General features: G+C 39.3%; 1 protein-coding gene across 1 annotated transcript in view; it reads left to right on the forward strand.

Annotated features, from left to right (window-relative positions):
* Il13ra1 (interleukin 13 receptor subunit alpha 1) overlaps positions 1–11,388 on the forward strand; it is a 57,369-nt gene that overhangs the window by 22,518 nt on the left and 23,463 nt on the right. The window contains exons 5-6 of the mRNA XM_031349150.1: positions 6,213–6,397; positions 9,053–9,204. Coding sequence (XP_031205010.1) covers positions 6,213–6,397; positions 9,053–9,204 — 337 coding nt within the window. The remainder of the gene's footprint in view (positions 1–6,212; positions 6,398–9,052; positions 9,205–11,388) is intronic.

Genomic DNA, 11,388 nt, shown 5'->3' on the forward strand with positions numbered 1-11,388 from the left:
AAAAAAAAAAGGAAAAGAATCAAAGAATCAAAAAGCAAGCTACCAAAACACCAACAAGAATACACAGCAGAATAGAAAATACATCTTTCTACTTGAAAAGACTTCCTATTTTTAAAAGCCCATTCACACAATATTGCAACATATATATGGAAAGACCTCTATATTCTTTTCATTCCTTTTCTCTCAGTGGTAAATTCTAAAGCAGTATCAAAACCGGAAAATTGGTGTTGGCACAATCTATAGTCTTAGTCACATGTATCTGTGTGTAGCATTCTGTGCTGCTCCATCACATGGCTCCATCGCTACCCAGTTCCCTCCAGTTGTCCTTTTCATAGTCATAGTCATCTCCTACAGCCCATATTGTTTTTCATTTCTCTCTCCCAGGTCTCTAACCTCTGGCAACTGTTCACTAATTTGTCCTCCATCTATATAATTTTGTTATTTCAAGAATGTCACTGAAATGGAATGGAATTCTACAGCATATATCACATAAAACTGGCTTTTAAAAAAAAGCATCACAATTCCCCTGAGAGCCATTTATGTACTTATATACATATAAAGAATTAAGAATTCATTCCTTTTTTTGTTTATGAAACAGGTTCTCACGCTGTAGCTTATGCTGGCCTGGAACTCACTGTGTATCCTGGGCTGGCCTTAAACTGTGGCAATATATCTCTGTGCCATCATGCCTGGCTGAGATTGGAGAATTTTTAAAATTCAGTGTATTTACTCTTTATAAAGGCCCTGGAGACTTCAAGGGTATAATTAATCATTTTAAAAAATGCTAAATTGGTACATACTTGTGGAATACTATATTGTAATTTGGTTCATATATACTTCGTGCAGTGACCAAGTTATAGTAATTATCAAGTCTCTCTCCTCAAATAATTGTTATTTCTGTGTACTGACAGCCTTCAAACTCATTTCTAGTCTTTGAAATGTGCAATCAGTTGTCATGGGCTCTGATATCCCTCTATGGACCCACCCTCTTCTATCCCCTTTATCAGTTGTGATGATTGTATTCGCCTGGGTCTCTATTTCCATATAAAAATGACAAAAAGCTAGGGAATGAAAGGGTTTGTTTCAACCTAAAATTTATAGTCCATCTTGGAGGAAAGTCAGGGCTTGAACTCAAGTAGGAACCTGAAGGCAGGGACTGAACTAGAGGTCATGGAGGACTGCTGCTTATTTGCTAGCTCCCCCTGGCTTACTCAGTTTGCTTTCTTACACAGCCCAGGACCATATGCCCAGGGGTCGTATCACCCACAATGGTCTGGGTTCTCCCACACCAGTTGTTAATGGAGAAAATGCCTCACAGATTCCCCTCAAACCAATCTGATAGAAGCAATTCCTCAGTTGAGATTCCCTCTTTTCAGATATGTCTATGTTTATGGCAAATTGGCAGAAAAAAAGTCAATCTAACTAGGGCAAAGATATCGAGGCACTGTGACAGCTGGATGGAGAAGGGAGTCTTGAGGGGTCTGTCCTCTGCATGGCCTTGTTTTCTTATTTGATAAAACAGTTCTGAGAGAACAGTGGGTCTGGGACCCTCTCTAGGATTTCTGAAGATAGATGTCCTGGAATGTCAAGTTGTGGCTGTGGCTCAGTGGTAGACACATGCATAAGACCTTACAAAAAGAAAAAAAAAATCATCCTGCAGTGACATTTTGTCTGATGACATCATGGAAAATATTTGTACTATATTAAAACATTCATGGGCAGATCATGGACAGAGGGCAAAATCCCCATATTTTTTCATTTAAATTTATTTTTAAACGATACATACAAATTCTGCATATTTATAGGCTACCACGTGATATTTCAATATATTCATATGCATGCATTTGTATAAACCAGGCTTGGCATGCCAGTCTCATCAAATCACATGAATTGTTGAACAAAATCCCTCCTTACTGTCCTAGGGAGTTGCGGTCACTCTCTTCTCCCTTGGGTGAGAGGCTCAGCCTGATAAGACTGAGACACAGCACCAGTAAAGCCAGGTAGCCCCTAAGGTCATGTGGTTCATTTTAGAGGTTTGGTTTTATCCAAACCCCATCCCCATGTAAAAGTTCTCATTGGAAGTGTTGCAGTTTTACTTGCTCACTCTTGCTACCTATTGAATCTCCTTTTCTGAAGACTCTTGTGGTTCTCTTGTACTGTTACGGCAAAGTTCATACTCTTAAACATGACAGACAACACCCTTATCACCTGGCTAGCCTGTCTCATCCTTCTTCTTGGGCCTTTGCCCCTCTTATATTTTATATTGAATTTCTTTCCATCTTGTACACTGATTTCAATACACACAATATTGCTATTTACACAGGGATATTTTACACAGAATAGTAGGAACATTCAGCCTTCTCTTAGAGCTTGCCCTTTCATCTAATGCCTTTCAATTTGTCTTTGGCTGAGCTCAGATGCAATTTCCTCTTCAGAGAATCTTCTTTGAGTTTTCAAGTCTGGAGACATATCCCCAATAGTACTTGTGTGTCACAGTGCTCTGTGCAGTGTGTTGTCATTTCCTGTTTACTTACTGGTAGTTCCCTTCTCCAGGCGGCAATCTCCTTTGAGAGCAGGGACTTTGTTTTGTGTTTTCCCCAGTACTTGACACATGAAGTAGGCGTTTAATAAATCAGTTGTGAAGTTCTCAGTACAGAACATTCAGGGAGAAGGTGAAGATTAAAAAGTATTAGCAACCCAGCACCACTATAGTACAAAAGTGAAAAAGAAGAATTGAGTACATCTGGCTCCTAAGACTTGCTAGCAGAGAAACAAACAGAATAATCCTTTAGGAGTCTACTGGCTTTGTGCCATATTGAAGTCTGTGGAAAGCGGTTACTACAGGCTTTAAAGATACTGTAGGAATTGGTAGAATCCCTCTGTTTATTATGCTACTAACCCCGCAGTTATTATGATTTGAAACACAGAATTCCTTTAGACATGTGCCTACAGGAGGGGATTAGAAAGATAATTAGAAAAGACTACCTCAATCCATGACAGACTATGAAGGAAAGCAATCCAGCTCTTACAGGTTGGGTATACTAGTTCATGAAGATCTAGTAAAAGAGAAAAATAGGGAAGTGCCTCATTCCCTGGAGATATACTAGCATAAACCAAATCTAAGTACAAACCATTCAAACAATGTCCCCCTGGGATTAACTTGGAGAAGCATTCTTCTCTGGGGGTGATGCAGGCTCTTGTCAAGGTTGAGAGCAGACAGTGTTTTAGTTGGCATTCAGTCCCATGTTGATACCTTTTAGCAGGGCAAAATCTACAATTGGACATGGCTCAAGAAGTGATCTGGAAATTGGTGGTTCACTGGCACCCAAGGGTCATGTTTCAAAGATCCTACTTCTTTGTCAAAGTATTTCCAGAGCTGGCTATTTGGCAGAGGTTCTTTCCATAATATAAACAGGAGATGCTAGCAATGTATGACTGTCTTAGTTACTTTTCTATTGCTGTGCTAAGACTCTATAACCAAGACAACTTATAAAATAAAGTGTTTAATCCTGAGGCTAACAGTTCCATAGGGTTAGAGTCAATGACTATCATGGTGAGGAACATGGCATCAGGCAGACAGGTATTGCACTAGAATAGTAGCTGAGAGCTTACACATATTGATCCATGACTATGAGACAGAAAGAAAGCTCACTGGGAATGGTGTGGGTTTTCCACTCCTAGTGACACATCTCCTCCAACAAGGCCTCCTCCTATTCCTTCCCAAACTGTTTGGAAAACTGGAGACCACGCATTCAAATATGAGCCTATGGGAACCATTCTCATTCAAACCACCACAGACTGTTTGCAATTTAATTTAAATGAAATTAAAATCTCAGGGACTCAGTCTCACTAGCCAGTTCCAGCAGTCACAAGTGACTTTACCTGGATGATACCTTTCTTTTGTACAGTATTGTCCATGATTTCTCTTCTCACTATACCACAAATTCTTTATTCTAGTGCCACACTGTGTGTTCAAATCCATACTAGAAATGAGCCTTAACTATCTCTAAGCCTTGAATTTATCATCTGTAAGATGGGAATAGTGATAATATTTCTGAAAATTGATGAGGACTATTATATGAAGTGTTTGGAACAGTGACTCATGGTCAGTATGGCAGTTTGTGACATCTGTCGCTATTGGTATTTGTTAGTTATTTGTATTCCCTTGTAGGGAATGTCTGCATCTAGTGCTGCTCAAGAGAGCGTGTGCTTCTACCACATGGAATGGGCATCCAGCTCATTCTTCCTTCTCCCTTTTTCAGTCAGAACCCCATATGTGGTATTAACTAGCAAACACCAAGGATGACTTAGGTACCAGTGTACACATCATATTGTACAAAATGCCAAACTGTTTCTCCTAATCCCCAGCCAGAAAATAGGGAGGTTTTTTTTTTTTTAATTCAAAAATCATTGTTTGCAAACCCAGAGCACTGACTTGTGTCCCAGCAGGATAGTTTGCTTTGGCAGGGGCCTGACCTGAACAGCTCCAGTCTAGCAGCTCAGTGCATTTTAGGGATTTTCTCCCACATCAGACATCTTCAGAGTCCACGAGGATCTATGAACTGTCAAAGAGACAAAATGAAAGATGATTCTTAAAAGACTGTGCGTGGCAGTAGTTCCTTTCATTGTCTTTTCAGGGGCACATTAATCACAAGCTTTTGTTATGCAAGAAAAATGTCATTAGTAGCTTTGGTTTCTGTTTTGGGTGGAAAACATTCCAGGACTGTCTAATCCCCAAAGTACTCATGACAGCAACTTAATTTTTTAAAGTTCCCTTTATGATCCATAGAGATTTACAATTAAGAGGAATGGTTGATGATGATCATGATAGCACACACTTATAATCCCAGTACTTTGGAGGTGGAGGATGGAGGATGCCAGGAGTTCAAGTTTATCTTTGACTACATAGTGAATTTGAGGACAGCCAAGTCTTTAAGAATCTGTATCTCCCAAACAACAACAACTGAGAAACAAACTGTCTCTTGAAAGACATTTTCTGTAGCAGAACACTACTTCTTTGTAGTGTTTTCAGGAATAAATATATTACATTTTCATTTAAAAAACAAACTGATTTTCAACAGGATGTACATTTCTGTCAAAGTTCTGGTTCCTGTGCTCAGAAAAACTACAGATAATTTTGAGGTTAGAGGTCAAGGGTTTGGGACTCCCTGTTCTTCATTTATTAAAAATGACTTCCTTTACTACAGAATCTGAACAACTCCAATTGTGGCAGATGATGTGAGACTTGACACAGTCTTTTACTAGTTCCTAAAAAACAGAGGTCTCTGATAGCTGATATGAAAGAGAAGAGGGGAAGGGGTAGAGACAGACAGAGAGAGAGAGAGAGAGAGAGAGAGAGAGAGAGAGAGAGAGAGAGAGAGAGAGAGACAGAGAGACAGAGAGACAGAGAGACAGAGACAGAAAGAGAGACAGAGAGAGACAGAGAGAGAGAATATAATGAATACTCTTCATTGGCTAGGTGCTCACTGGGAAAGGTGTGGTATAGATGAAATTAGACTTAGGGTGCTAGCAGTACCACTTAAGAAAGCTAGATGGTAGAGGGGATACTTAGAAAGCCATTGTGTGTCCCAACAGGGTAGTTTGGTATTGGAAGGAGTGTGACCTGAACAGCTCCAGTTTTAGCAGCTCAATGAATTTTGAGGGATGTTGATCTGGCAGTAATAAGAGGACATTAAAAATGAGGGTCATGAAGGTCAAATATGAAGTCTGCAACAGTGAGATCATGAATTCGAGAGGTGGCCTGTGGGAATATCACAGAAGATAAGACTCTAAGCAAATCTGGCAAACAGAATTTGGTGATAGAATGGAGAGAGAGAGAGAGAGAGAGAGAGAGAGAGAGAGAGAGAGAGAGAGAGAGAGAGAGAGAGAGAGAAGGGGTTCAGTATATATGCATTTTCAGAAGGTGTAAGACTTTTCATCCTGGCTTCAGAATTTCTTCCCTCATATAGAAGAGGAAAGTCAGGATTCCAGTGTCCATGGCTATTGTGAATACTAATACCCATCAACAAAGGATGGTCTTTTCCTCTAAAATATGAAATGAAGCACCCTAGAAAATGGGCTTCTAAAAACAGCTAGCATGCCTTGAAAAAAGATATTTCTCTTCATGTACATTTCCTTCAGCTATTAAAAAAATGACTACCCATGCCTCTTGACCTCAAAATAATAGAGTACTGTCTCATTTTATCTTGTAGGTACAGCAACCTGGAGAAAAGTCTTCAATGTGAAAACATCTGTAGAGAAGGTCAACACATTACTTGTTCCTTTCAATTGACTAAAGTGGAATCTAGTTTTGAACATCACAACATTCAAATAATGGTCAAGGATAGTGCTGGGAAAATTAGGCCATCCTGCAAAATAGTGTCCTTAACTTCCCATGGTAAGTTTCCAAAACTTTCTTGGACAGCATGAATACAAGGTTGTCCTGTCTTTTGAATCATTAAAACAAATAGTTGAAGATGATGATGTTTGGTCCTAAGATCTTCCCAAAACAAGAGACTGCATTTATATAAATTTCTTTGATAGATGCTTTAAGAAGCAAGTTTGGAAATGGTACTTCTGGAACATGAGTACTGCAGGCAGTCTTCTTGTTGACTTACAGCTAAGATTGCAACCTGAGCTATCTCATTCATAGGTCTCTTTTTTCACTTTGATACTCTAGAGGAAATGCTCATCTGATCCTGAGTAATCTTTTGGCTAGAAAAATCTTTGATGGGATCCAATATCCCCAGGAGCATTACTAGAATTCTTCTAGTAATTGCTGAGGACTGAATTTAGGACTCTGTGAATGCTAAACCATGCTTTTACTTAACTATGTTCTCACCATTATATCCACAATATTAAACTTCATGGGGTAAGAGTATTGTCAGTCATGACATCTAGGACAGCCGTATCTGACTGGATCGTCTAAGTGTTGGTTTGTTAGTAGCCAATATTAGTTTGCTTCTCTGTTCCTTTAATCAAACACTGGTCAAAAACAAACTTGGGGAGGAAAGGATTTATTTTTCTTTACATTTTCATGTCACAGCCTGTCATTAAAGGAAGCTTAAGGCAGGAACCCAAAAGAAGGAACTGAACCAGGGACCATGGCTGAAGGCTGATTACTGGCTTTTCTCCCTATGGCTTGCTCAGCCTACTCAGAGGTGGCACTGCTCACAGTGTGCTGGGTCCTCCTACATCAATCATTAATCAACAAAGTGCTACGAGCATGCTTGCAGGTCTATCTGATAGACACACTTCAATTGAGATTCCCTCTTCCCAGGTGACTCTAATTTGTGCCAAGTTGACATTTAACCAGCAAAAGCCTTCAATTTGAACAACAAATATCAGGTTGAAGATCTCGTACCCCCTCTTGTGAGGGCACATAGACTCTTTCTGAGTGTTTCCGTATTTGTAAAATGAAGTTTGTAGTCGCCTTTGACCTCATGTCATAAGAGCCTAAGGACATGAGGTATCTAAAACAACTGTGCATAAATAATGCCAGGATATTAGTTTGCTTGTTGTAGTAACCTATCCGGCAGCTCAGATTCTGACTAAATGCCAAGTGGATGATTTATAGAAAAAAAAGAGGCATGGTTTGATAAAGGCTTCTCTAAATCTGTAAGCAGAACACTGCATATCATTCTTCCAGATAGTCTTGGAAGTCAACTGTATCGGGGGACCAAAGGCAGCCTAGCGTGTAGGCCAAGAGAATGATGTCAGGATAGTTTATCACATGGAAATGGCTGGAGCGAAGCCCTTCATTTTCCTCTTGCTTGTTTGGCAAACTGTCTTAGGTAGGGTTTTAAGGTTTATTATTACTGTTCTTTCTGGAATTAATGATGATATAAAGAATAATTCTTCATGACAAGAAGATGTCCTCTACATGTTTTCTGTTAATTGCCCATTATCTTCTGTTCCTTATTCTTAAGTATTGTTCACCTCTGCAAAAGTAAACTGACCCGGCGCCGGCTAATACTTTCAAAAATATTTTACCCTTAATTGGGGTTGTAAGTACAGTAGTGTTAAGTATATTCATATTGTTGTGCAGCAGACCTCTACAAATCTTTCTTTTTTTTCTTTTTGTTGTTTGTTTTCATGAGAAAGGGTTTCTCTGTGTAGCCCTGGCTGTCCTGGAACTCACTCTGTAGACCAGGCTGGCCTCGAACTCACAAGTCCACCTTCCTCTGCTTCTCAAGTGCTGGGATTAAAGGTGTGTGCCTGGCATCTATGAGTTTTTCATTATGCAGAAGTGAAATTCTACCTAGTTACATAGTAAACATTAATCCTGCTTCCCTAGAGCCTTTGGCAGTACCTTTGTGTTTTCCGTTTCTTTGACTATAGCTACTCTAGCGTTTCACATGAGTAGGAGCACAGCATGGTTTTAGATTGGTGTGTTTCACTTACCATAATGTTCTCAAAGCACAGCTGTGGTATAGCTTGTAATAGAGACCAGGGTACTTTTAAAATTGTGGTCTTTGATTAGCATTGGTGAGGGAGAGCTACAGAATCCTCTTTTATTTTAACAGCAGAGAGATGGTTTTATTTTGCAATATTTAAAATTTAAACATATTTATACCGTTTTCACCTTCCCTCTTATCTTCCCACTCACAGCCATGTACCTTTTTTGCTCCCTCTCAAATTCGTAGCCTTTTCTTCTTTTACAGAAGCCTCTTATACCTCATATTTTGTTGCCTGTGTGGAGAAAGCACATCTGGATCTTTATTCTCTGTGTGGCAGCTAGATGTCCTGATTCTACCTTGATCAGTTTCTGACTATACTCAGATCAGAGTTCATGTCATTTACCAGATAACCCCAAAGACTCTCCTGAAATCCATTTTACTGGGAAGATTTAAATACACTTCCTCTGCTAATTGTGGCTAATCAGAAATTCTCAAACTCTATATCAGATCATATGAAGCCATTAAAAGCCATCAGCCCTATTTTGATTTAACTTTGTGAACCTTCATTATCGAGTTTACATATATAATCACATCTTATATACATGTAATTAAATAAACATGTAGAAACTAATTTGCTTTCTTCTGTCTTTCAGTGAAACCTGGTCCTCCACATATTAAACATCTTTTCCTCAAAAATGGTGCCTTATTAGTGCAGTGGAAGAATCCACAGAATTTTAGAAGCAGATGCTTATCTTATGAAGTAGAAGTCAATAATACTCAAACTGACCAACATAATGTTTTAGAGGTAGGTTTTGTTAGATCATAGTTTTTCTTGGAGTATTTTCTTTCACTTGAACTTATTACATTAAAATAATAATGAGGAGTAGCTCTTAACATTTGTGAGAGACGATGATGATTTTTTTAAAAAAAAAAATAAGGCATGTTGTATGTTTTGATGGTTTATAATAGTATTGGCTACAGGGTTTCCATTGCTTAAAACATGGCTATCATCTGCCATGTCATAGACACTTTCACTTGCTACAGCTTTTAGAAAGTGACAGCTGACAAAGAGGTTTCTCTTTCTTTTGTTTTCTTCACAAAGCTTCACAAAGAAAACAGGTAAGTGTAAACTGATTTCTCAGTGTGCGTATTATGACAAAAATCAAATGGGCTTGTAAGTAGAATGACTAGAAGAAGGACATGAGGAACTACAAGGGAGGGAAGTCACAGGAAATAATGACATTTCAGATGCAAACAGAATGCTGAGCAGGAGCAAGCTACCTGTATAGGGACCTGGGGTCAGAAGGGACAGCAGCTTAAAACAACCAAACAAGATGCAGAGTTAAGAATGACCTTGAAATATACAATGTGAAGACAGAGTGGGCAGGTATGGCCAAAATATGGCAGGAAAGATATCTACGCAATAGGCAGAGATAAAATTCATGCAGGTATGTAGAGGCCTAGGAAAGGCCAGTCGGTTTTCGTGGAGTTTGTGGCAAGGAATGCAGTCAAATTGGAATAGTCAGAGTTTGTTGGATCACATAAATGTCTGCTGTCCAAAAACCAATGCAAAACATGAAAATTAGAAGTCTCCGTGGGGCCTTCACCAGAATATGGTGTAACCTTAGGGCATCAGTCCCATTGTTCATTTTTAAGCTTCGTCGATTCTTGTGAGATTTTGTTTCTTTGCTTACAACATTTGAATTGGGAGAAGTGGTGTCAGCTAGTGTCATAGCTCAGTGGATAAAGAGGTTCGCAGCCAAGCCTGATGACCAGAAATCTCTGGGAACCACATGGGTAGAAGGAGAGAACTAACTCCTGCAAATCTTCCTCTACGAATGTGCATAGCAAATGTGCCATAGCAGTCATACGCCTAAATGTACGTGAGCACACATGTATACACACACATCCACTCACACACATACTAATTGTAATAACTAAAATCTGTTTCAGGTACAGATTTGAAGTCAAACCATTCTAGCCGTATATTTCCATAAGGTGGCGCCTTGAGACCACAAGGGAGTGTACCACTCACTTTTATTTGCTACCTGCCTGGTTCCTTTACAAGTTCCATATTAAAGCACCTTACATTGGTGTTTAAAGGAACCCAGTATCTTGCACATGGATAAACTTTCTTGGTCTAGTTGTTTAAGTCATAGAATGCTTAAAATGCTTAGTAAAATAAGTTAGGTGTTGACATTCTTGAACTCCACAGAGAGTGCCCTGCCCCACAGTAGAGCAGAGCCCTTCAGGGTGTTTGCAGATGAAACTGTGTAGTTGCACACAGCCAGTGTTAGTGTTAGAAAGCATGGTGCACCCATGCAAAGCAAAATGATGTGGGGGGGGGGAGGGGGATGTTTAGATCAACAACAAAGTGAGTATTTTGATCACTCCTGCCTGTTGTCTCCCCTGGTGCTTCTGTGTGAACTGAAGAGACATGTACTGCTTCTCTTGACTCTTTTAGCCCCTCAATTATGCTGCCATTTCAAATCTGATCACACGTATGCCTCTTCTCTCCACTGAAAGTACACACCAGGCATCTGTTAGTGTCGACTTAGTACTAGCAACAACTTATATGTTCAAAATGTGACTATTTAATAGGTATATTAGTAAGCACTTTCTCTTAATTCTCTCATTTAGAAATTACTAATCTCTCAATTAGAAACCCAAACCTGGGGATCTATTATGTCATGTTATTTCACCCCTGTAATTGTAGTTACCCCTAAGGCTATATTTCTGGTAAAAGATAGAAGCAGGATTTAAGCAAAAGGGGCTGGAGAGATGGCTTAGTGGTTAAGAGTACTGGCTGGTTTTCTGGTAAGTTTTTGATTTTCAGAACCCACATGGCTATAAGTCTAGTTTCAGTGATTTGATGCCATCTTCTGGCCTTTGCAGGCACTATGTAGCAAACATGGAGGCAAAATGCTCACGTATAAAATAAAAACTAAAAAAGATTTAAGCAAAAGTCTCTTTGTTTGTGTCTTTGTGG

Source organism: Mastomys coucha, chromosome X (genome assembly GCF_008632895.1).
Source record: "Mastomys coucha isolate ucsf_1 chromosome X, UCSF_Mcou_1, whole genome shotgun sequence".
NCBI lineage: Eukaryota > Metazoa > Chordata > Mammalia > Rodentia > Muridae > Mastomys > Mastomys coucha.